The following is a 27,176-nucleotide window of genomic DNA, read 5'->3' on the forward strand; positions in this document are numbered from 1 at the left end:
ATATATATTGATTTTACAAATATTTATATACTTATATATAATTATATATATCACCAAAAAGGAAAATGAACGGGGATGAGGGACCCGTTTCCCCCAACAGAGACAGGGATGGGGAATCCCCCATCCCGCTTCGATCTTGTTGTCAACCCTAATAAAAATAGATAACAGACTTTTGGTAGGGGATGATGAAAATTTTTATTTTCGATTGTACCTCGATATATCTGGCTATTTACAGTCAACTCGTATGACTTCTTTTTTTCTATTACAAAAAGATATCTTTGTGACTGTATTAATTGTTGTTTAAGGAAATTTTGTTTGGATTACGATGGGTCAATTTTTGTATCAAAATTCTATCATTGATGTATCATTAGGCACGCAACTGAATTCTCTTAAATTAGTATTGATATCCGTGGGTTTAATGTATTTTTTGAAATTTTGTTCTCTTTACAGTTTTATAACATGTTAATTTTTTTTTATTTAACTTAATATGGAGTCATCTTGTTGAATCACATTTTTCTATAGATCTCGATATTAGAGATTCGATTAAATAGTTGGTGATTTTGAAGGTTGATACTGTTGTGTTTTCTATATTTATGCGATGACATTAGAGCCTTATGCATGGGTTTAATCCTATTAAATGTAGTATTTTCCTATTTAGATCCAAATGCAAGTCTAAACATAGCAGTGTTAGTGAGATCCGACGTCGAACTCAGAGACATACAACTAAAGTGTGATGAAATGATTGTTTGATCTCGATGCAATTGTTGTTTTCAAGTACGCGTTGAAAATGTTGTTTCTTAACTAGTGAATTACTTACAAGTATGGTGGAGTGGATGATGGTTCGAGAAAGGTTTACTAACATTTTCCTAAGCACTACATGAGTCATGCATTCATGTTAGGAACTCATGAAGTTGTGAACTTTACCTCTCAATGTTTTGAGCCACAATATCCTATCTCTATGATGCATGCGATGAGTTTTGATTGCAACAGGTCAACATTATCTATAAAGCCACTTTTATCTCTGTTTAATGAGTTCCACAATCACATTATCTCTTAAGTAGTTGATTCGTTTCTACCTAATATTAGCAACTCGCTATGCATGCATCAAACAAGACGAATGCATACTCATGCACAACTTAGTAAAAATACTAGCTTAACTTCCTCGATTCATTAAGAATTTAGCCATTCATGCTTACGAAGAGAGATATGGGTGGATAGAATGTGGAAGACATTATATTCATATTAAGATTAAAGAGTTTAACTTAATACAAAGTAAATATGTTGAAAAAATGTAATGAAAAACAATAAATAGAAGATGTCAAGCTGCATGACACAATTTATTGTTCCATTTGGCTCTAATGGTGCAGATTCAATGTGATTTTTCACGGTGGTGGTGGTGGTCTATCTTCTCATTTTTCCAGAGAAAATAAATGAGCTCTCACTCGTAATTCTCTAAAGGAAAACTTGAAGGAGTGATGATAATGACGGGTTTCATGTGGTGAATGAACAGAGCTTTGGGCAATCTATTGATAAAGCTTATCTTATATATCTCTCGCACTCGGACTATTGCACCATAAATTAACTGGCTATGTTGCAAAATGTCTCAAATCAACTACCAACTTACATCATGACGTGGCATCCACCACCTATGAGTTTGTTGTTTCCTCTCTTCATGTTTCATTTCATTGCATAGTTTCCCTTGTTGCAAAGTTAGGCATTGAGTATATCTCTTTCATGTGTTCAATGTTGCAGCTTTTGCTTCCCTGGCCATTTTTCTTCAAATCACGCATTTAACAATGACATATTTCATAATTTCCAATATTATGAGTTTTGTAAACATGTGAACGAAGAATAAGATTATTTATCATGAATTTCATACCAACTTAACACATTTTTCTCTAAATTTTCTCAATCATTCTAAAGAAAGAGATATAATAACCTCTATTTCTACATCTATTTCTACAATTCGAGTAATGAGTTTCCATCATATTATGATGCACATGCCTTTGCTCCAACAAATTTGTGGTAATAATTGCAAGTGGTCGCTATAAGAGGCATTGTATATGGCTCGACAAAAGAGAACATAAATGAAAAAGATTCAAAGGATTTTCTATTTTGGGATCCATAACGAAGGGTTTTACAAGGAGGGAGTTTCGTTTAGGGATTCAAAATGAAAGAGATCGAGAGATTTTTTTATTTTTTTTTTGTCATAGGGATTCAAAATGATTGTACACTCCACCAAGCTCGAGAATATAGGTCGAACATCACCTTTATCTTTTAGCATTTGGCATCTTTTCTTCTACACTTCACACACAAACTATGTCACATAGGATTTTGCTCATGTATGTTCCCATTGAGTTTCTATGTGGATAGATGAAAAAATTTAGCAATTAGTTATTTTTTTTATGAATACTTTTGTTTAGGGATCGACCTATAAAATTATTTTATATTTATTTAGTTTTTGTTTATTAATTTATAATTGGAATACGGGGAGATTTTTTGTTCAAAAAAATTCTAACAATCCCTCTTGACATATAAATCTAGGCTTTGTTTGGGATTGTTGTAGATTTTAGAATAATTGTTGAAAGCTATATTTAAAAAAAAAAAAATTGTGAAAAATAAGTAAAATAATGTTTGGTAAATTTCAGCTTAAACTTAAAAAAGTATATTAGAGTGTGTAAAAATTATACCTGATTTTAGGAGGGTTCACACGAGGTTTTCGAAGAAACGTGTTTCATGGAGTTGAACTTGAGTTGATGTTGATGTTGAAGTTGATTTGATGTTCGATCTCTAATACTCGATCCTCTGATTCTCTCTCGGTTGGGTAAATGTGCTTGACTTGAAGAAGGAAAACACCAAATTGGAAAAGTGAGTGCCGCTTTAGAAGACTTGTTGATGAATTATGGTTGGGCTCTCTGAATGTGGAAAATACTGACCTCTGAGAAAGTGTCTCTATTTATAGGGCTCTCTGATGAACTTCATGGACTTGGGTCTGGTTAGCCCATGGGTTTGGGCTTGATTGGTCCATGGGCATGACATTTGGGCCCAATTAATTGGATTTAGGTCTGATTTGACATTTGGGTCAAGTTCGACCTATTTTTGGGCTTAGTTGGACTTTGACCCAAATAATAATATCAAATTGGGCAAAATTAATCTTATCTGATTCAACGATCATGATAAAACCATGTGGCGTCATCAATTTCAATTCGAGACATTTGTCACCTCCTAATTGGGCCCAAAATTAATTATTTATAATTTCGTCATTAATTTAGTAAATGACGTGGCAACTTGTGATTGATCCAAAATTTCTCATTCAACAAATGTCCCCTTTCGAGATTTATGCACATATACGAGGGGGATGAATCTCGAAAAATATAAAGTTGGAATCAAAATCCAAATATATATGTTCTTGAATTTGACCTCAATTGACGTGTCAGTCAAACTATGAACAGTACATAAGTTTAACTTGAATATGAGATAAAATTTGGGATAGGGTCAAATTTACGAAATTTTTTTAGCTTTATCCCAATTTAATTTGATTTGGATTTAAAATAAAATTTGGGACATGCCTAAATTTGAATAAAAGATCAATTGAGATTTTTTTTCTTATCTACAATCTATTTTGATTCAAGATAAAAACTCAACATTGAATAATTTGAATTTGGAATAAAATTTAGAATATGGCCAAAATTTAATTTGGGATTAATTTTAGATCTTTCCCATAATTTGGTTTGGAAATAGGGATAAGAACCTAAATTTAAGTGAGTTTGATATAAAATTTGGAAGATGCCCAAAATTTAATTTGATATTTTATCCGTAATAATTTTGTTTGATGATAAAAGTCTAGTGATTTAGATTTGGGACAAAATCTAACAAAATCAAATTAAATAGGAAATTTGTTTAATTTGATTTTTTTTTATTTGAAATTAGGATAGAATTAAATTAGGAAATCTAATAAAAATCTAATATTTAAAATCAAATTTTTATTTGATTTGGATTTCATAATCTCTTATAGAACCTAGGGAATCTCTATAAATAGAACCTCAAACTCATCCATATCCTTATCCCCTCCTCCTCTTCCAATCTTTCCTTTCTCTCCTTTTTCCTTTTTTCTTCTAACGTTTTCTTCCATTTTTTTTCATTATTTATTTTTTCACTATTTTTTCAAAGATTTTTTTCCCTTTTCTATTTGTTTTTTTTTCAACACTTATCTTTTTGTTTTTGTTTTTTTTACTACCTTGCCCCCTTACTATTTTTTTGTGTAGGTTTACTAACTTGCTCCCCCTTACTCTTTTGTAGGAGTTAAAGCGCAACTCAAGGGAGCACAACCGTTTTTTTAATATCGTCAACCCGTCAACAATCTTGAAGGGTGGGTTTCTCCTCTCGTAAGCTTTGTTTTGTAACAACAATTTTTGTCTCTATTTTTTTGGTGTAGAAATGTCCGGTCACGTGACTGACTCTTTGGTACACATAAGGATGACCCTGGCATGGTCTATCTGTTGTATCCCTGTTTGTGCTTCCTGATCGTCATTGGGGAGGGGGGAGGCGCAAAGGCTTATAACCCCCTCATTCGACCATCGACTACCTTGTAGCGTCGTTCGTGTATCCTAATCGTCATGGGAGGGGCCCTGCAAAGGCTTACAACTCTCCCATTCGATCACCCTAGGGAGGATCCCGGAAAAGTCTGCCTTGTACTGCCGTTCGCGCATCCCGATCATCATGGGAGAGGTCTCGCAAAGGCTTACAACTCTCCCATTCAATCACCCTAGGGAGATCCTGGAAATGTCTGCCTTGTAGCGCCGTTCGTGCATCTTGATCGTCATGGGAAGGGCCCCGCAAAGGCTTACAACACTCCCATTCGATCAACTCCTGGGGAGGATCCCAGAAAGGTCTGCCTTGTCTCGCCTGCTCTTACATCCTGATTGTCATGGGAGGGACCCCGCAAAGGCTTACAACTCTCCTCATTCAATCACCCTATGGAGGATCTCGGAAAGGTTTGTCTCGTAGCACCGTTCGTACATCCTGATCGTCATGGGAGGGGCCCATAAAGGCTTACAACTCTCCCATTCGATTACCTTAGGGAGTATCCCGAAAAGGTTTGCCTTGTAGCACCGTTCGTACATCCTAGTCATCATGAGAGGGGTCCCACAAAGGCTTATAACTCTTCCATTCGATCACCCTAAGGAGGATCTCAGAAAGGATTTCCTTATAACACTGTTTAGGCATCCCGATCATCATGGAAGAGCCCCGCAAAGGCTTACAACTCTCTCATTCAATTACCCTAGGGAGGATCCTCAAAAGATCTGCCTTGTAGCACCGTTCGTGCATCTTGATTGTCATGCAATGAGCCCCATAAAGGCTTATAACTCTCCCATTCGATCACCCTAGGGAGGATCCTGAAAAGGTCTGCCTTGTAGTGCTGTTCGTGCATCCTGATCGTCATGTGAGGGGCTCTGCAAAGGCTTACAATTCTTCCATTCGATCACCATAGGAGGATACCAAAAAGATCTGCCTTGTAGCACCGTTTGTACATCATGATCGTCATGGGAGGGGCCCCGCAAAGGCTTACAACTCTCCCATTCGATCACCCTAGGGAGGATCCCGGAAAGATCTGCCTTATCTCGTCTGCTCTTGCACTTTGTTCGTCATGGGAGGGGCCCCGTAAAGGCTTATAACTCTCCTATTCAATCACCCTAAGGAGAATCCCGAAAAGGTCTGTCTTGTACCACCGTTCGTACATCCTGATCGTCATGTGAGGGGTCCCGTAAAGGCTTACAACTCTCTCATTTGATCATCCTAGGGTGGATCCCGAAAAGGTCTGCCTTGTAGTCCTTAAAGGGATCGACGGTATAAGACCTTTTTGTAGTAAATGAAATGCGCGGCCCTCCTTCGAACCTTGGTTTTACGGCAGGGGTCGTCCGGGAGCTTTCCATACCCAAGGTAATCTATGATGAGCTGTCACCGGTCTTCCTCGTCGGTTAGGTAGACTGATATCATATTTGTTTCCCCACGTGCAGTCCCGATCAGAGGTTCAACCCATCTCCGAAAAAGCAATATATTAAGGGGCACATTATCTAGGACCGTTAAGCCAGTGGCTAGGTTTGCCAAGGTAATCTATGATGAGCTGTCACCGGTCTTCCTCGTCGATTAGGTAGACTGATATCGTATTTATTTCCCCACGTGCAGTCCCGATCAGAGATTCAGCCCATCTCCGACAAAGCAATATATTAAGAGGCACATTATCCAGGACCGTTAAGGTAGTGGCTAGGTTTGCCAAGGCATCCACTTTCTTGTTCTCTGTCCTCGGGACATGCTCCAACGTCACACTTTCGAACTTTTCCATCAGCTGGCGAGTGTAAGTTAAGTAGGGTTTCAAGTCGTCATGCTTCACCTCATACTGGCATAAGATTTGATTGATCATCAACTTCGAGTCATCGAATATCTCTATACAAGTTACCCCAATCTCTAAGGCCATTTGGAGACCAATTATCAAAGCTTGGTATTCAGCGACGTTGTTCGAGCATAACTCGGCAAGTGCGAAGCTATAAGGCAGCATGTGCTTTTCTGGCGAATGAGGACGATACCTACCCCCGCACCACTTCTCCATGCCACACTGTCAAAGAACATGACCCACAGCCCTGAGGTTTATGTGAAGAGAACTTTGTGATCGGGCAAGTCTTCACTTAACTCTCAATCCGATGGAACTAGGTGATCTGCTAGGAAGTCAGCCAACGCTTGCCCTTTAACTACCTTTGCGATACATAAAAAATGTCATACTGTTGAAGCATGATTGCCCACTTGGCCAAACGTCCCGAGATGATTGGCCTAGACAGGACGTACTTGATGGGATCGACTTTCGCAATTAAGTGGACTGTGAAGGCTTGCATTAGTGCCTTGACTTATCTATGGCGAAAAAAGAGCACAAGGCATGTCTTCTCTATAGGGGGAATAATTGATCTCGGCTCCATTCAGGGTCCTACTCAAGTAATAGAGAGCACGCTATTTTTCCTGTTCTCTATCTTGTGCCAACAGTGCCCCCAGTGATCTCTCTCGCACTATAATATACAGTATCAACGGTTTGCCCGCTATTAGGGCTCTTAAGACAGAAGGGCTGACATGTACCTTTTTATGCTATCAAAAGCATTCTGACAGACCTCATCCCATTCGAATTTCTCTCCCTTTCTCATCAGTCTTTGAAAGGGTTGACGCCGGCCTGCCATGTTAGAAATAAACCTTCGAATGTAGGCCAGACGTCCTTACAAACTTCTCAACTCATGTAGATTCCTTAGTCTTGGCATCTTCTGGATGGCATCGATTTTGGATTGGTCTATCTCTATCCCTCGATGTCTCACAACGAAGCCTATAAACTTTCCTGAAGTTATGCCAAATGCGCATTTGAGGGGGTTCATTTTTAATTGGTACTTTCGTAGGCGATCGAACACGGTTCTTAGATATTTCAAGTGGTCTTGTCATCACTTGGTCTTGACCACAAGGTCATCCACATAGCACTCCATGTGTTTGTGTAACATATCATCAAACACCTTATGCATGGCACGCTAATAGGTAGCGTCAGCGTTCTTCAACCCAAAGGGCATTACCTTGTACCAATATATCCCTTTTGGGGTTCAAAATGTCGTCATTTCTTCATCTATGAGGGCCATTCGTATCTAGTTGTATTCGGAAGATCTGTCCATGAAGGATAAGGCCTCATGTTCCATTGTTGTATCGACCGTGATCCCTGTGATAGGCAATGGAAAATCGTCTTTCGGGCATACACTGTTTAGGTCGCGGAAGTCTACGCAGACACGAAGCTGTCCATTCTTTTTTCTAACCGGGACAATGTTGGCTATCCATGTTGGGTATTTAACTTCGCGAATGAACCCGGCTTCAATCAGCTTATTGACCTCAACCTCAATATGGGGGATAAGTTATGATCGAAAGCGTCGCTGAGTCTGCTTAACGGATCGACACCCCCGTTTGATCGCGAGATGGTGGACTACTACTTTTAGATCTAATTCCGACATCTCTTTGTATAGCCAGGCGAAAACATCCATGTATTCGGTGAGCAAACTCATGTATTCATCCTCTTCCTTTTCCGAGAGGGACGCACTGATGAAAGTCGAACGTGACTCTTTTACTATGCCCAAATTCACCTCTTTTAGCTTGTCCACCATGGATCGACCACCGTCCTCTAGACCATGTAGAACGTCCTCCACTTCCTCTTCGATCACACCTTATTCGAATTCTTTGGTGACGGTGATGTGGTGGCATGAAGTTTTGCCTTTCTCCTGCTCTAAATTTCCATTTTGAGGATTCATGAAAATGATGTCGCGCCTCTTTACTTCGAGCAAGCCCTCACCTGTGTTTAGAGTAACAAAGGTCATTTTCTTCATGCGTGAGGGGACGGTACTACGGATTTCTCCATTACTTCTTGCCTCTTTTGATGGTTTCTGGTCTGATGACCCTTCAGCATTTTTAAGGTCGATTCGTCGCCAGATGGACGCTCAGGGTATCGGTCTCCTCTTTCTTATGGTCATTTTGGGAGCGTCCGCACAGGCTTTTCCCTTTGTCTCACTAGAGACATATTGGTCAAAGGGATCTTCAACCCTCTCGTGCTTCAGGTGATAAAAAAAATGAGAGTGTAGGATTTTCCTCCTCTCTCCTTCGGAACTGCACCTAGTCTCTCGAAGACAGATGGTCGCACCACCATCGGCAATTGAAAGATGATTTCCTCATTTCCTTCATTCAGCGGAGTCAACCTTCGAAAGACTAAGCGTTGAGTAACTCTGAGAATAGTATGTGGGCTTTCCCTTTCTGCTTTTATCATGCTTAACTTCTCGAAGACCAAGGTGCATGCGGCAGATGGTCTAATATGATCGAAGGCTAAGGCTCTTTTATCTTTGCCCTCATTTTCTCTTGTATCATTGACTTCTTCTGTAATGATATGATTGTTGTTGGCCATTTTCCCCTTCGCCTTTCTGATTATGAGGACTGGCTCTAACGACTCATATCCAAGTCCTGCCTTCGACGTGGGTATAGCGTGCCCCTCTTGCAAAAGCTTCTTTTGGGTTGACGAGAGTCAGGGTTGCTCATAAATCTTCAAACTCTTGAACTCAGTATGAGTTGTGAAGTCATAGCCCACTTTCGCCAACAGTTTGTAAGCCTTGGGATCGAATCCGTCTTCGATTTGCCTCTCGAGCAGCTTTAACCCCATCATTTATGCCTCCGACTTGTGGATTTCCTGCTTCGTTATCGGCGTAAAGGGTGTAACAAAACTCTCTTTTAGAATTTTTATGTCACCGACCAGCAAACCTTTTGAGCATTCCGTAAAAGGTGACTCACCCTTTTTTCGTTTCTCACCACGGGTGTTTCTCCAACGCTGAGGAATGTCCTACTCTCTTTTAGGCTGAAGGTTTGTACCTTGCTACCCGCCCCTTTCTCTGTGTCTATTGGCGACCTCGACTGGGATCCACCTGTTTCTTTGCCAACAAGGTATTTGCCGGTATAGTCTCACCGGAATTCTCTCTATTTAGGTAAAACTTTGCATATGCAAAATGAGACTTAGCCTCAGAAAACGAATTAGAATATGCTTCAACCTTCTTAATCCCATCTTGGTAAAACTTGAAACATCGATGCAGTGTCGATGTAATCACACCATTCCTATGAATCCAAGGGCGTCCCAATAGCAGATTGTAGGTAGTCTTTGAGTCTATCACATGAAATAGCGCGTCAGCCTTCAGATCGCCAACGAGGAACTCTAAGCGTACATGCCTATCGCCCTTTGGCTGCCTTGATTGAACCCTGAATTACTAATTTTCTGTTTGATAACTCTTCCATAAGTATGCCCAACTATTTCATAGTTGTCTTAGGCATTATATTGACGGCGAATCCGTCGTCGATGAGGATTCGACCCATTCTATGTTCTCGAATGTTTCCAGAGACGTACAAAGGCCTATTATGTAATTTGGATCCCAACAGTAGATCTTCGTCTGAGAAGCCTATGGATGTGCAACACGAGGCATACATACGTGCTACAGAGATTGATGCACCAGATGCGTTGGATTCTAATAGTGTCTCAATGAGGGTCGTCTTAGCTTCTCACGGGGACGAGAGCAGTTCGTCTATGTTGAATGGTGGCAAACTCTTTGGCTCTCATGTCGACTTTAATGGGTCTTGAATGGTATCTTCTTATTCCATGGTACTGACAACATGATGTGCAGTAGCCTCTGACATCCCCTCTGGACCCCAATTGCAGAAGTTCTTCGGGAGGAAATCTGCTAATATCACCTGTCGCCTAGGACGAGAAACATTCTCGTCTCTCTCGTCAACAGCCTTGGGCCTCCAGGCCTTCTTTCTACCATTCATTTTTTGTGTCTTTCTCCCTCTCTCGTAGCTTCTATGAGAGCGTGACTCTTTTTGGGTAGAGTTTAGTCTTTTTTTCTTATGGTGCGCCACAAGGATCCAACATTCTTTATCATCATCGTCAGCGTGCTCTCCTCTGTTTTGAGGATCTGTGGCTTGGACCTCCTACTAAAACCGCACTGCTATAAGTTCGAAGGTCCCAAACTGGACCGAGCTCTCAATTTCTTCATAATATATGATTGGTGTCGACACACTTGGAGTTATCATCACTGCAGCATGATTCGTTTAGACCACCTCATCTAGATCCAACTCTATTTTCCTCTCACGGGCCAATCTGAGGATCAATTCCTTCAGTACAAAATATTGTTCGACTGGGTGGCTAATGACCCTGTGATACTTGCAGTAGTTGGGATCATCCACTTTGTTGACTTGTTCTAGTCGTTTACATTATGGTAGCTAGATAAGGTGGTTTTCTAGTAGTGGTTCGAGCATATCCGCAACATCGGAGTTGGGGAATGGGTAGACTTTTTCCTGTCGCTTCTTTAGGGTTAGGCGACGTCTTTCACCTCCTTCGTCTTTATTTTCTATCTTATTATCTTTCTTTTTCAAGGAGAACTTCAACGAGGCCGTATTAACGACCATTGATTTCTTTGTGGCACATTTCAAAATTTTCTCAGTGCCCTTCACCTCCTTATTGTCTTTCTCCTGTTGGCGATACTTAGCTCCATGCCGTGGGCGCGGGTCGCCAATTCTTCAAAGGTACGGGGCTTTATTCCCTGTAGGATATAGAGGAGTTTCCAGTGCATACCCTGCGTGCACATTTCTATAGCGGATAATTCGGTGAGTCGATGTTTGCAATCCAAACTTAGAGCTCTCCATCGGTTAATATAGTCGATGACCGACTCCCCTTTCTGTTGTTTGCCATTTGTAAGCTCCATCATGCCGACGGTACGTCTAGTGCTGTAGAAGTGATTCAAGAATTCTCTTTCAGGTTGCTCCCAACTGTCAATCACCTTAGGCTTTAAGTCCGTGTACTAGTCAAAAGCATTTTCTTTGAGGGTTCTGACGAACTGCTTGACTAGTATATCTCCCCTTGTTCTCACCTTCTTGCATGTTTTTACGAAGTGGGTGATGTGTTGCTTTGGGTTACCTTTTCCGTTGAATTACTGGAACTTTAGGGGATGATACCCTGCAGGCATTCTCAGATTGTCGATCCTCTGGGTGTATGGCTTGGAATACATGAAGGAAGTTTGAGCCAGCCCTCCATATTGAGCTATTGTGGAGGTCATGATCATGTCTTACAGTTGTTAGACCGATAGAGAGGCCACAAAGGCTGACTATTGCAATTGGTTTTCTTGTAGCATGGTCTTCCCTTTGTCAGTTGCTTTAGCCGTGGGTGCTTGGTTTGCTTCAGCAGCCTCTCGATAGTGCATTTGTTCTCTCAGGACAACGATCTCATGGTCTCGCTCCTCGACAGATTTCATCAGAAAGTTAATCTTCCTTTCCACCCATGGCCGCTTCCGCCGTCATTACAGAAATCACACCTGGCGGTGAATCTCTTTTCGGCTTGCTGGAGGCAGAAGTGGAGTTGTTAAATAGGGGGTTTTCCTTGATGAAAACCCTCCTTGTGGGGATTCCATCATTTGCCTCAAGATGTTGTGGGCGATGAGGGAGCTTTGTTATTGCTCCTGCGTGATTTCTCTTGAGTGGCTGCGGGTGACAGGTCCCATGTACGAGCCGTTTGTGGAGGAAGCTTTGGATGCCATCTTCTTATGTGCCATTTGCCTTGTTTGGATGCCAAGAGAGATATTAGAGGTAGAGATATCCCACTGAACGTGCCAATTTGTTCACACGAGGTTTCCGAAGGAACGTGTTTCGTGGAGTTTAACTTGAGTTGGTGTTGATGTTGAAGTTGATTTGATGCGATGTGGTTCGATCTCTAATACTTGATCCTTTGATTCTCTCTTAGTTGGGTGAATGTGCTTGACTTGAATAAGGAAAACACTGAACGTTCTTGAAGTAGAAGTCCTGGAAGAGTCTTTGTGTCTTCAAGGGTCTACTGTCTTTTAGGAATGCAATTTCAGGAGTCTTGGGAGTCTTCTTCTCTCTAGGCTTTCTGAATATAGAAAATGTTGTATTTATAGGACTATTTGATGGGCTTCGTGGGATTGGGTCTGGTTAGCCCATTGGTTTGAACTTGGTTGGCCCATGGGCATGGCCTTTGGGCCTAATTAATTGGATTTATGCCTGATTTCACATTTGGTCAATTCGACCTATTTTTGGGCTTAGTTGGACTTTTACCAAAATAATAATATCAAATTGAGTCAAATTAATCTTATTTGATTAAAAGGTCACGATAAAACCACGTGATGTCATCAAAATTTGTCTTCAACTTCAATTCGGGACATATGTCAACTTCTAATTAGGCCCAAATTTAATGATTTATAATTTCGTCATTAATTTAGTAAATGACGTGACAACTTGTGATTGGTCCAAAATTTCTCATTGAACCAGGAGAATCTAAAAGCTATTAGAATACTGCTTTTAAAGTAGAAATCTAAATCTATTTTACTAAATTTAAAAAACGATTAAGATTTTTTAACATAGCTAACCCAACCCAATTCCAATTGTAGCATTAGACATTTTCATAGTAAAATTATATTTTACGTATTTTTGAAACACAACCGTTTAAAAGAAGCTACTTCTGTTGTCGCTGATTTGGGGGTTATAAAATGGGCTGGGCCACTGGTCCAGCAACTTCACCACCGTGAGGCCCACCAACTCATAGACCATGGGCCGTGGGCCCTGACCCACTAACAAAGTGGACTCTCGGAGCCTTACCTTTAAAGCTTTGCTTCACTCTCGGCAACGGAGGAAAGAAAGTAAAACTGCGGAAGAAGAGGAGCCTGAATTTTCATGCTCGAGCTCATACTTGTACCGGTACATCAAGATTCTCCGATTGCTTGTCGTCTCCGATAAACCCTAATTTCTAGGGCGTTACCTTTCTTCCGATTGTTTCTCAAGAATGCCGGGGAGCGGAAACACGCGATTCCCTTTTCGTTGTATGTAATTTCGTCGGAAGAACAGATTCTACAGATTTTACAAGGTAAAGTCGGATAAATTGCCGATTCGGCTGATTACAACTTCGTGTTACGTGGCGTACTTCTTTCAGGTGAAGAATGGGGAAATGCATATGCAGTTCATGATCAGAATTGGAAGTGATTTTCATACATTTGGTTGCTTGCTTGAAGTTGCGAAGGCGGTGTTTATTATTTAATTCTCCATCTGGAGAAGATTGTTTGTATGACGAAGTAGCTATATTATCAATTCAGAACGTATCGTATAATCAAGGTAGCCTAGATTTTTTCCCATGTTGAATTTCAGGATTGGACTGGATGATTAAGAAGAAAAAAACAAAGTTTTGGTAGCTCTGACTCATATCTATCTTCATCTCTTGCTAGAACAATGCCTCGCAAGGTGAGCCACGGGTTAGATTACGACGAAGATTATGACGAGTACGACGATTACGATTATTATGACAACGACTACTATGTAGAAGAAAAAGGCAAGAAACTTCTCGCTTTGCTAGCATTTAATTTCAGTATCTTCCATAACTGCTCGAACTTTACCTTGAATTTAGCTATTTGAAGTAATAATATAGACTAAATTACTTTGTGGAGCACTGCTGCTACCATGTAATCAATTAAAATGAAGGGTGGAAAGACGATTGGCGGGTACTTGTTTGGTTATGAACAGTAGTTTAATTCTTGCCCGGATATTGGGACGGGCTATAGTATGTATACCGAGCAATTAGTTGGTGTAACCGGTGTTGGTTCTGTTATGAGTAGTCGTTTCTATGACGATATTTTGTTGCTTTTCTGTCATACCAAATATTTGGGTTTTGTTTACAGTTACTGAAAAAACACATGCGATTAAGGAAGAAACAAAGGGGCAGAAGCTTTGGCGATGCCCGATTTGCACTTACGACAATGAAGACAGTTTTTCTGTCTGTGATATATGCGGGGTTCTGCGCAACCCTTTGGTCAACAACAGAAATACTCCTGATGATAGAACAGGTACTTAATCATATCTTTTTAACATGATTTTGTTCACTGATTGAAGGAAAACAAGTGCTGCACTAACAGATTTCATTGCTCTCGTTATGGGGAGTGTTTTGTGGCTATTTCACTTGTGGTCTTCCGTTCTTCCATTATTCTTCTCTGCTTTATTTTCTTTGCATTCAGTATTACACTGGTCAGAAGTTAGATTTATCGCATTAGTTGGAGTAAGCATTTGGTTTAATTTTGGAAGCTCCAAGAGAACTTTAGTGCTTTTTTAAAACGTTCTTTTTTGGATGGTTTAAAATTTCCCTTGTCCAGCTCATTCCCCTTTCATAGATTAGATCTCTTTCATGCAGTTGAGAGCATCTGTAAAGACTCTGGAGTATCCAAAATGGCCAAGTCTCTTTTTGCATCGTTGCCAAATCAGATACCCAAAAGGGCTGTAAAATTTCAAGAGCAGGACGATAAAATTGTGGAAGAAAGAGAAGAGAACATCCACAAGATTGGAAATATACGGGGCCATTTGCATGAATTCCATAATGCTTTTAGTACCTGTAGTCATTTCCGTACTACTATAGGTTTGCACTTTATCCATTTTATCAGTAAGATGTGGGTCCACAGAATTCGAGCAAGTTATACCTAGAGCCAGAATGACGTTAATATCTTCTTTAAAGCAATAATGAAATCTAAAACGATACTTTTTGCTCCCCTGAAGACATCCAAAAATGATTGCAACTTACTTTTGATCTACAAATAATCACTCTAAGATATCTTCAAATAATTACTCAAAGATAATCTTTTACTTGCTAAACATCTTCAATTCATGATGGCATTAGATTTCTAACCTCACTCACGTGGAATGATACAGTCCCTTTCAAGTTTGATATTCCGTCCCCAGATGATGTGGTTTCTAATGGATTGCGTTCCTCCAAAGTTGGTTTAAAAGGTATATTTTTTGGTGGCTGCAGATTTCGTTGTTGCTTTAGTATCAGTTGAGAAGCAAAATTTAAATTTGCTATTTAACCAAGAGGAAGCAACAAAACATGGATCTACATTTAGAAGTTTTGATGTTTGTGCATCACTGAACAAGGATAACTAGAATCTATTGGGTTTAAGGTTACAGTTATTACTTTAAGTATCTTTTTCTTAATATCCAGCCTCCTAAGACTTGGGTGTCGGGGAAGTGAGTGATAGTTTTAGACCCGTGCTTGCACTGCAGGGGGTGGGGTTTACCTGCTTATATGTCAAAAAGTTCTTATTATTGTGCCTTTATCCCACATTTCATTCACAAGGGTAAGCTTGTATTTTCTGTGGTTCTTTTACGTAGTAATAAAACTTGCCTATTATCGTGTTCAAAACATCTGATCCTTTATTGTGAGGCTAGTTATAAGGTACTTTTCCTGCAGTAGTCTTCTTGAATGACTAGGACAAATTTACCTCCTCAGTATTTGAAGTCAGTATTAGTTAGCTCTTCTTCTGTCGTTATCTTATTTTGGAGCTAATGGATGCTATCTCCAAAGCAATTCTTACTATGGTCTCTTAAATGATTGATTAATCCCTTTTGCCTTTCAATTTGATTCTGTGCTGAAGCCTTTCTGGATTCTTTAGTTTCATGTTCAAAGTTGGTTCATTCATTTACAAGTTTCTAAACTCTGAAGACATCTAAGGCTTTCTCTCAGAATGTTGGTGTGTTACATGTTATGGTTTTTGGCACCAAATTAAAAATAAATTATTCTAGAATGATGGATCTGGATTGTTTATCATTTAACTTATTTTGGAGATGATGGAACCAAAGTAGCATCTTGGAAAATAAATGAATTACTCTAGAATGTCGTCGTTTCTTTCTTTATGTTTGTCAATTTTGTTTTGTCATCTCCATTGCTTAATTATCACAATATACTTCAATGTACCACAACATTTTGACATCTTTTGTTATTCATTGATATTAGGATTAAATCGAATGGTAAAGTTAGGCTTCACAATGTGTCATTTAGAGTGGTTGGTACTTGGTTTTGACTGTCAACTTGAACTTAGTTTCAGTTAGAAGGATGGATTTTCTGTTTCAACGTTTCTATTTCCGTGGTTGGTTATTCAGTCTTTCTGAGTAGATCAAGTAACAGATATCTTTGTATTTCTGCTCTAATCTTGCCATCTTAATGAAGTCTCCTTTTGTTGATTCACCATTTTATAGCAGTCAGCCACAATGACTTCAACTCTTCAATATTATCTTCAGACATCACTAAGAAGTCTGCAAATAATGCAGCATTGACTTCAAAAAGTGTACATAGCTCGTCTACTGTATTGCCAACGAGCAAATCAGGCAGTATAGGACATACACAGTCAAGTACCAAAAATTCAGACAACTCAGGGACCTCATTTGGAAAAAGTACAATGGTTATTAAAGAACACAATACATCAATCAGTGTAACGAAAAATTTACAACCACGTGATAACCGGTCATCAAGCACTTCCACATCAAAGTCAGCAGGCAAATTTGACGGCATGGATGAGAGCAGAAACCCTCCTGTGGAGTGGGAAAAGCCCCAAAGTCTTGCCGGTGGTTTGAATAACATGGTTCTAAATGTCAAATCGGCCTATGAAAATTATATTAATGGACTGGGAAAATCATCAAATGTGCAGTATAAGCATGATAAATGGATGCTACCCGATAAAGGTCTAGATGCGCTGACTCAGCTGAATCTTGCTATAGTAAGTCTTCATATAACCATGAACAGTCTCATGAATTCTTCTGAGGTTTCTTTTTTAGGTCCATATATCAACTTATAGAAAGGTGTATAAATAATATCTTATTCAACATTTTGCAGGTTGGTCATGTTGATTCTGGAAAATCTACACTCTCAGGAAGACTGCTACACCTATTGGGACGTGTATCCCAAAAAGAAATGCACAAATATGAAAAAGAGGCAAAGTCACTGGTAAAAAAAAAAATCTTGTGCATTTTTCATTCATCTTGTACTTAATAACTGACAATTTTGGTTTTTTTTCCCTTAGGGCAAGGGTTCCTTTGCTTATGCCTGGGCACTGGATGAGAGCGCAGAAGAAAGAGAGAGAGGAATAACTATGACTGTTGGTGTTGCTTATTTTGATTCTAAAAGATATCATGTTGTCGTGCTCGATTCCCCAGGCCATAAAGATTTTGTTCCAAACTTGATATCTGGGGCCACACAAGCTGATGCCGCAGTTCTTGTTATAGATGCATCTGTTGGTGCATTTGAGGCCGGTATGGATGGTTCAAAGGGGCAAACAAGGGAACATGTGCAATTAATCAGGAGCTTTGGTGTTGATCAGATTATTGTTGCAGTCAACAAAATGGATGTGGTGGGATATTCCAAAGATCGATATGAATTTATCAAGCATCAACTTGGAACCTTTATTCGTTCATGTGGTTATAAAGATTCATCATTGTCTTGGATTCCATTGAGTGCCATGGCAAATCAGAATCTAGTGACTGCCCCTTCTGATGTTCAATTTTTGTCCTGGTGAGTGTCACATGCATTCCTTCCTTTCAACCATTTGAAGCAAGATTGATTGAATAAGGAGTCTGATGTTTTATCATTTATGCACCGTGTTTTTCTTAAAGGATGATTCTTCCATTTCCTTTTGATATTAATAAATACTAAATAGGGAAGCCTTTTCTTACTCCCTTCGATATGCTCTGGAGGAATATTATTTCTCTTGTAGCAGCAGTATCTTTAGACCCTACGGGGGCATTTGGGGCAAAAACTATCATAAGACTATAATAACCACCTCTTGCTATAGTAAATACTATTTTATAGTCCCCAATTAACTACAGTCAACGTTATTTCAAAATCCCTATTTGCTACAATATTTACTATTTGCTACAGTTTTTACTATTTTACATTCATCATTTTTTTTATTCCTTGCTACATTGTTTACTATTTTCTTCCCAAACTAAAATAGTTTACACCTCACACACATACTATTATAACACAAACTAAAATAATCTACACCCCAAACCCAAACTATTATAACTCAACCATAATAGCCTAGGACTATAATAACTAACTTCTTGTCCCAAAAGACCCCTACGCTTTTAAAACATATATGTGCAGGGGTAAAAAGGGAAAAGAGGTTGAGAAACAGTTAGAGTAAGCCGCTTGTGTATGGATTGGCAAGGGAACGTTTTATGGGGAGGGAAAGTGACGGGGACCTTTTTTTGTCTAAGAATTGGCTCGGTGTTCAAGTGGAGGAGAACCAGCTCTATCCAGGCGATTCCTTGGTTTTCTTGCTTTTTTGTTTTAATCTCTCATCATTGTTCTTGTTTGAGACTCTCTTTTAGTAATTGTTGTTTACATCAATATATCGTTATTATTGGTTTTCTGTGTGGCCTATTTCGTGCATGGATTCGGTTCATTTATTGTGCAGGAACTCGTTAGGATTGGGGATCCTAACACAATATTTACGGTGGGGCTCCTACAAAAAGGAGAATATTTTGAAGCTTGCATCTTGGCTATCTTGTAATGGTTGAGCTTTGAGAAAGTAGCTAAGAAGGCATGAGTGTAGAAAGAATGACGAGGTTGAGATAGTGATCAAGGTGTGACTAGGAAGAACTACTAGTCTAAGTTGTTGAATTGTATATGAATGGATGATGTTGGCTGAAAATCTAAAGCTGCAACTGCATAGTTAAAAGTAGGGAGATTAGAGTCCTTATCTTTTCCACACATGGATTTACTCTAGAAAAAAAAAACATGATCTCATATTTGTTCCATAATGGCGACAAAATCCTCAAATTTGAGATTAAAGGCAATGTAATTAACTTTTTTCAGATATCTCTTGCGGCACATGGTACCCCGAAGTCTGTTTTAAAATCTTCAGTGATCCTATCAACTTTAGTTAGAGTTGGTGGCTTGAAAGCTTTACCTTTTGGTAAGAGGAAATCCTCAAGGCAGTGAAGGAGATTGGTACTTTGAAATTTCTCGACTCCCACCTCCTAATAACATGATAGCGGGGGTTCTTTCTGTAAGAAGGTTGGAACTTCTTAAAATATGGCTTGTTGAAGGCGTTCTGACTGTTTATCGGACATTATTGTCATTTCTTTAGTTAAATTAAAAGACAAAAAAGGAGGGAAGACGGAGGGGGGGGACCATCTGATCAAGGACTGCAGGACTTTTGAAACTCGGTTAGGTGTGTAGAGAAATTTGTTTAATAAAGAGGTTTTGCCAAATGAGTGTTGTGAGACCTAAATTTATTGTAGTCGTCTTAATTTGGAAATTGTGTTTCGTTGTTGGATTTGTAATCACTACGGTCATTACTATTGCCAAAAATTGGGTAAAATACTCGGTCAGTTTTATCACTTCTTTGATTCGATTGGTTTTCACAGGGTTAACCTGCATCCCTGCTTTTTCAGATGCCTTTGCTTGGCCTATTGATTTCACAAACAGTAATTTGTATGCAGGTATCGTGGACCTAATCTTTTGGAGGCAATTGATTCTCTTCAACCACCCACTCGAGAATACTCTAAGCCACTGCTTATGCCGATATGCGACGTAGTTAGATCACTTTCACTAGGACAGGTGTCTGCCATTGGCAAACTGGAAGCTGGAGCTCTCCAGTCTGGATCTAAGGTACATGCTGCTTCTAAGCTGAGTTTACAGGGTATAGATTTATGTTTCTGCAGACTACAAATGCAAAAGTAAAAAATTTCCAATCATTACTTTCAAGGTCTAAAGCTGGCCTCATGATTGAAAACATTTTTGAAACTTATAAAGTTCAAATGTCATATTTGTCTGTTTCTTGGTGTCCTGTAGGTTCTAATCATGCCATCTGGAGATAAAGCAACCGTGCGTACTTTAGAACGCAATTCTCAAGCTTGCAAAATCGCTAGAGCGGGGGATAACGTGACTGTTACTCTACAAGGAGTTGAAGCAAGTAGCGTGATGGCTGGGGGTGTTCTCTGCCATCCTGATTTTCCTGTTGCTGTTGCAAAACATTTGGAATTGAAGGTTCTCACGTTGGAATTCGCAACACCGATATTAATTGGATCTCAGGTGCACATTCTGTCTCCGCCAGTCGATTCTTTCTTTATACTAATTTATTTGTCCCTTTTAGTATTGAGTATTAATCCCATTTCTCAAAATGAACAGTTGGAAATTCATATTCACCACGTGAAGGAGGCTGCTAGAGTTGCAAGAATAGTGTCATTGCTCGATTCGAAGACGGGAAAGGTCACGAAGAAGGCACCACGTTGTCTTAGTGCTAAACAAAGTGCAGTGATTGAGGTGAAAACCAAGTTTACATAACACTTCCTGTTTCCATCAATTTGCTTGCAGGTTGACATTTTCTATTTTATTTGTTATTAGGTTGTTTTACAAAGTCCAGTTTGTGTGGAAGCATTCTCGACTAGTCGAGCCCTCGGGCGGGTATTTCTGAGAGCAATGGGCAGAACTATAGCCGTCGGCATTGTGACCCAACTGATCGGAGGCTCGGAATAATGGACCAACACAAACATAGGTTTTATTTAAGGTAAAACTCGTTGGCATAATTTTGGACGAGCTATATTATTTATATAGTGGAGTAGCTTTACTGCAGAAAACGAGTGCCATATGAGCACCTACAGTAGTGGAAATTAGAGATCGAGTACATGTAATAATTTATAAGGGAATATGCAGTATATGTATATCAAATTTATTGATTCTTTTGTTGCAGTGTTTTAGAATGACTTGTAAAAATAGCGTTTTTGAGCTTTTTTAGATTGTTAATCACAACTTCATAGTCTCATGACATTTTCCGGCCAACAAAGGTGGAAAGATAATATATTTTGAAATACGATTTGAGGTTTTAATTGACACAAAAAGTTGAGTATATATATATATATATATATTTTTTAAAAAAAACAAAGAGTATGTTTTCATGGGGTTTTAAAATCCATTTCTACATCTTTTTTTAAAAATTCTTGTTAAAGTCCATTTTTACTCAATCCCGATTTGTAATTATTTGAGTTAAATGTCTGGTAACTATTTAGTTTTTTATTTTTGTTTTTGAAAATTAAGTCTATTTCATCATATCTTATCATGATTTGCATCTTTAAATTTATAGTTAAATTTTTAAAAATAATAATAATAATTTTTTGAAAGTTATTTTTTTTAGTTCTCAAAATTTGGTTAGACTTTTTAAACCATTGGTGAAAAATAGATAACAAAGAAAAATTTGGATGTAGAAATAATGTCTATAGATTTAATTTTGAAAACAAAAATAAAAAATAAAATATTTACCAAATGAAATCTTGATTTTCATTTTTATTTTTTAAAAATTAAATTTATAGACGCTATTTTCACTTTCAAAATTTTTCATTTGTTATTTACCATTTTCTAATAATTTGAAAAATTAAATCAAAATTTGAAAACTAAAAAAAAGTAGCTATTAAAAATTAAAAAAAACAGCTATTAAATTATTATTATTATTATTTTTTATGAAAATTGGTTAAAAAAACGAACCATTGTATTTAAAATGATACAAGTTATTATAAGGAATGTGAAGAAAATAGATTTGATTTTTAAAATTAAAAAAAAAATGAAATGATTACAAAACGAAGTTTAGATTCATATTTAGCCGGTCAGAGTTTTTCAAATTTTTTCGACGGTTGATGGGGAAGAAGGGGTGGAAATGGAAAGGATGCCGTCCGACCGTTACTGAGGCTTTTGCTTCTGTTCAATTCAACAAATTCGATTGATTGATACGAGTTGATTTTCTAAAATTATAAATCTTGTCCACTAATTTTTAATTTTCTTTTTAAATTCATAGATGAACTCAATATTTGAAAGTTCCAATTTAAGTAGACTATTTAAATTTATATTTTAGACCATATTTAAATTAAAATTTAATATCAAAACTTCAAGAATTTATGACAAACGATTAAAAATATAGGAATTTATTATCACAATTTGAAAGTTTAAAAGAATTTATTGGAAATTTATTTCATATAAATTTAAAAATTCAAAATCTTATTAAATGCAAAATTAAAATTCAAATACACGTACATAAAATCTTAAAAGGTTCAAGATTAAACTTGCAATTTAATTTTTTTTGAAATACCAAAAGAATAGATACATATTATATATTCATGACAACCAGAATTTGATTGGCATCCTCTTACTGCTCAGCAATGCCCTCCCAAATGATTCAAAATTTAAATTGGTGCGTGCATACATATTTACAAATTCACCAAATTCACCAAATGTCAAAACGAACGTAACTCAATTAGACGATCAAGAATGGCTCATTTCATTTTGCATTTAGAATGAACATTTTCAAATAAACGTTAAGGTTGTGTATTATCAAGAAATGGGTTGTAAATATGCTAAAAGTATTTGTGCGCTATCAAATATTTTATTTCAGAATTCACAATTTGCTTTTATGTCCTAGCATTCGTTGTTCAAAATTTGGTGGGCAAAAAAAAAAAAAAAAAAATTAAAAAAAAAAGGCAGAATACCAAGAAAATGGCATATCAACCATAAAAGATGCAAATATAATTTATTATCGACTAAACAGATAAACAAAACTTTGTGGTGTTTAAGAGAATATAGGCAGAAAACGTCCCAGATTACAGCACATTTAAACTACACCCTGTTAGAATCGATGTTCTTCCATCATATAAGCATTTAGATTTTAAAGATAATGTAATGTAAGGCTACTAAAATACCAGTCTAATATGGAACATTCTTGGGCAGGTTCCGGATTACGTTGTTCTTCAATCCGATTTTGGTACGCATAGCTTCCAACCCGGTTCGATTCATTTCTTTCATCACCTTCATCCTGATCATCTTTTCTCTTGACTGGACTGTTGCCAATCCCATGCTCCTGTACCTGCAGCTCAAAATTATAATCACTCATCAACTTCCTTGCTTTGATCCTTAATAACAATTTCGAGCTCATAACAAGAAGTGTTCTTCGATGATTGAGAAAATCATTTTTTTCACTTCACCCACCATCATCGGAACGAGGGAAGATCTCTTTAAGTCTTTAGCGAGGTTTAGCAAATAGTTTCTTAGGATTTTTGTGATTGCCCTCGTTGATTTTTTTTTTATAGGCTTGTTTGAATTCCTCCGAAGTTGGTTTTAAAACAGATATAATTTATATTAGCTACAGAACCTCATGGTAAAAGAACAGAACATACCTTGCTGCCAATACGGCAGTCATGGCTGCATCATTTGCAGGAGATGGTCGTGGTTTTTGGCGATAATAACGTAGAAATTGCCTGGAACCAAGTGTTTTGGTCGACTTCCGTTCGCTGGTTCCTTGAACTAAAATCAGCTCAGCTCCACCACTACCAAATTCGACAGTATTGTCCCGAGTCCCTGATGGAACGAGCTGGTTGCCACTTCCATCCACATAACTATATGATAAACACCATAGAAAATGAAGAGCAAACTAAACTCAGGAACGGTGTTTATTTTAGAGCTGTAAGAGTTGTAAAATCAAGAAACAGAAGGATAAGCACCTGCTGCTGTAATCATAAAATTCTTCCAATTCTACTTCCTCATTCTCGTCTTCATCGCCATAATGCACCTTGCAATGGCTTTTCGCTTCCATGTGCTTCCTAACAGCTTCCAAGCTGCTAAAAGGAAGACAATTATCATTGCAGTACAGACACCTGAAATCCCTCATCACCTGGACAAATGAAAAATAGAAGTAAATCAATTTCCGATTTTATTGAGGATAAAGAAAAAAGATAAAATGGATATCTCATTTTAACACCTTCAGGCCGATGTACGTAAGGAAGCCTTTTGGATCCTTCAAATATTCAATGTCAGGAATAAAGAATCCATGTTGCTTGTGCATGTGGACCATGCAACTTTCAATGGTATCATGCTCTAGATCACACATGAAGCAGCATGATGGATCCAAGTCCACCTCAATGTCATCAATATCATCATCCTGGTCCTCATTTCCATCAACCATGACTTCGTTGGGATCAACTTCTTCCCACTCCTCCTCACTCTCTTCCTCCTCACTTTGTTGGGGTACCTTATTGGAAATTCGCTGAGGAAGGGGCTTAATTATTGGCTTTTCAACTTCTTGATCATGTGCTCCTTGCGAAGCTCGAATGATGTGACTCCTAGATTTAAGATGTTGAGCATGAGCCTGGGCACTCCTATAAGCTTTGCTACAAAGACCACATGAGTATAACATCGAGGTCTCTCTTGATTTGGCATTCTCTTGTGCAGCAGCAGCAGATTGTCTAGCTAAAAACAATGCCTCAGTAACCCCAGGAACATTAGCTACCTAATTTATTTACAATAAAATTAGATAAATGATATAGAAAAAGGTGTATTTTCAAAGACACTTCCAAAACACTATACTAAAGCAGGATCAATTGTCCATAAAATTAATGTCCCTTGGAATGCATATGGCCTTATAAGTATCTTCAACAAGATGAAATCTAATGAACCTTAGAACAATACTGCTTAACCACCATCAAGGAGACTAATTAAAGTCCCAAAAAAACTCAATAAACAAATTTATCTACTGGCATCTACGACTAAATTACAGGAAGAAAATAAAAGAAACATTAGGATATATTGGAAATCTGGAAACATGATATGTTCCATACTTACATGTGTATGCTATGGTAAGTTGCAAAGGAAAATTACCCCCCTGAATGCACACCATATTCTTTTTCCATTGACCATTGTATTGCTAGTAAATACCGAATATGTAGAGCATATCTTCCAGAATATGCACGCCATAACCCCCACTATGTACCATTGCAACTGTCCGTGCCATGTGATCAATGAGTTTAAGCACCAAAAGGAAGATTTCTTGTATATATATATCCATAGAAGAGTTCATAAGACTCTGTAGCTTCCAGGATATAGCGTTAGCAACTTTAATATTTTAAAGGGCTAATGCCTAATGGTAGCCACTCACCTCAAAGCCAGATAAGAAAAATGTATAACCATTTATTAATGTCATCAATCCCCCATATACTATCACTTTCTTAAATAATAAGGTACTATAAGTGATCCTCGACCGCCATCACAATTAAAAAAAATAGGACACGCCTACTTAGCAAAATTAGAGCTTTGATACAAACAAAGAGTCGGTGTTACTCTAGCCACCACCACCAGAACTCTAAAAAACATCTGGAATTTAAAAAAAAATTCCTTCAGAAGCTCAAACCCCTAATGGCCAATTCCCCAAAACTGTTTAATACAGCAGCTACGGGCGCTAGAATTCGAAAACTATCTCAAAACACGAATAATGCTTCAAAACAATTATCTGAGCTGAACTTCATTAAAAACAAAGGTATAATGATCGGAATTCTGTATATGCACACCTCAAAACACAACATATCAAATATTCACACCAAGATTTTTAACAAAGAAGACGAATACCAACGAACGAATCGAGAGAATCAGGCAACGATACTAAGGAAGCCAAAACCAATATCCAAACACAAACAAATAAATAAAAGTAGCAACAGAAGAAAGGAAAAAAAATCGATTTCATTTCAGGAACAAACGACATAACCCCACTGCGGCAAAAGAAAACCTAACCGATTGGTCTCAATTATCAGCATAACACAAGAATTAGATAGAGAGATAGAAAGAGGACCTTGCGCTTAAGATTGTATCGATGCCATTCGGATTTGTAGTGAAGCTTTTGCTCCTCGACGTCTAGAAATTCTTTGTTACAGGCATTACATGTTAGCCCCGGCATCTTTTATCGTCCTAATCTCTGATGCTGAGTTCTGATTAGAACTCCAATCAATCGATTCTGAGAAACGAAACAATCGACCGATATAGAGAGGGAGAAAGGATATGACGGTTTGAAGAGAAAATATGAAGAAGACGCGGCAGAGAAGAAAAGGAACTCGGCGCCGACTGCCGACGGCCCGTGAGTCGTGACTCTAAAGTCTAAACAGACGCATGCTCTAGCGTCACCAATTATGGGCCGTCATTTGGGCCTTCAATCATTGGGCCTTCTAATATTGGGCCGTTATTTGTGCCGATGGACCTCTCTTGAGCAATGCAATCTTGATTGGCCCGTAATGTGCACGTCTCATGATTTTTTTTTGGGTTAAATTAAACATTTTCGTGTTGATTTTTAAAAATTTTCTAATTAAGCTCGGTTTGAGATTAGGTTAGATTTTAAAATAATGGTCGTTAATAATCCATTTAAAAGATTCAAATATAGTATAAAGTAAATTTTAGAGATGCTCAAGTAACCTGAGAACTTGAAGAATCCCAACTACCCACCATAAAGCTTAAGTTGGGTTAGATTTTTTTTTTCCGGCTTGGGTTGGGTTAGTTTTTTTAGAGTTGATTCCTGTGTTTTTATGCTCAACTCAACCTACCCCGATATTTCATTAAGGGGGTGTTTGACAATCCAAGGAGAGTTGGGTTGAGTTGATATTTTTTTTGACAACCAACTTTAAATGTTTGTGAGATTGGGTTGGTTATTTTATTAAGTCACCTTAACTCTCTCAAATTCTCTTTCCCTCTAATGTTTTTAATTGTTCCACCCATCGGTCTCCGTTGGCGATTACCGCTACCACACTTCGATGACATACTCCGATGACCACCATCTGATGGCCAACTCTGACGACCAACTCTGAGCTCTAGCAACCACCTTCGATGATACTCCGACAACCACCTTGGTATAAAACAACTCTGACTTCCACATTTGCACGACCAATTTCGACGAAGAAATCCGGGCTCTACCAACCACCTTCGACGACAACTCTAGTTACTAATTCTAACAACTACCTTC

The 27,176-nt window shown here is 38.2% G+C and overlaps 2 protein-coding genes across 11 annotated transcripts; one reads left to right on the plus strand and one right to left on the minus strand.

Annotated features, from left to right (window-relative positions):
• The first annotated feature begins 13,226 nt into the window (after window positions 1-13,226).
• On the plus strand, window positions 13,227-21,133 carry LOC120086015 (HBS1-like protein). Of its 10 annotated transcripts, none has more exons than XM_039042399.1 (13): window positions 13,227-13,468; window positions 13,535-13,713; window positions 13,824-13,927; window positions 14,274-14,438; window positions 14,780-15,001; window positions 15,292-15,369; window positions 16,615-17,132; window positions 17,249-17,359; window positions 17,436-17,923; window positions 19,861-20,029; window positions 20,213-20,452; window positions 20,549-20,683; window positions 20,765-21,133. In XM_039042399.1, the coding sequence occupies exons 3-13, from the start codon at window positions 13,828-13,830 to the stop codon at window positions 20,894-20,896; spliced, it is 2,358 nt and encodes a 785-aa protein (XP_038898327.1). In that variant the 5' UTR covers window positions 13,227-13,468; window positions 13,535-13,713; window positions 13,824-13,827; the 3' UTR covers window positions 20,897-21,133. The 10 variants fall into 10 exon arrangements, with proteins under 10 accessions (XP_038898327.1, XP_038898325.1, XP_038898324.1 ...); XM_039042397.1 differs by having other exon boundaries at window positions 13,227-13,424; XM_039042396.1 differs by having other exon boundaries at window positions 13,227-13,713.
• Window positions 21,134-22,908: 1,775 nt separating this feature from the next.
• Window positions 22,909-26,310, minus strand: LOC120086916 (cytoplasmic 60S subunit biogenesis factor REI1 homolog 1). Its single transcript, XM_039043725.1, has 5 exons — window positions 26,019-26,310; window positions 24,159-24,686; window positions 23,902-24,071; window positions 23,578-23,796; window positions 22,909-23,267 (listed from the first exon to the last, which is right to left on the minus strand). Exons 1-5 carry the CDS (start codon window positions 26,121-26,123, stop codon window positions 23,108-23,110), a joined length of 1,182 nt encoding a protein of 393 aa, XP_038899653.1. The 5' UTR covers window positions 26,124-26,310; the 3' UTR covers window positions 22,909-23,107.
• Window positions 26,311-27,176: the final 866 nt, after the last annotated feature.

This window comes from Benincasa hispida, chromosome 9 (assembly GCF_009727055.1).
Source record: "Benincasa hispida cultivar B227 chromosome 9, ASM972705v1, whole genome shotgun sequence".
NCBI lineage: Eukaryota > Viridiplantae > Streptophyta > Magnoliopsida > Cucurbitales > Cucurbitaceae > Benincasa > Benincasa hispida.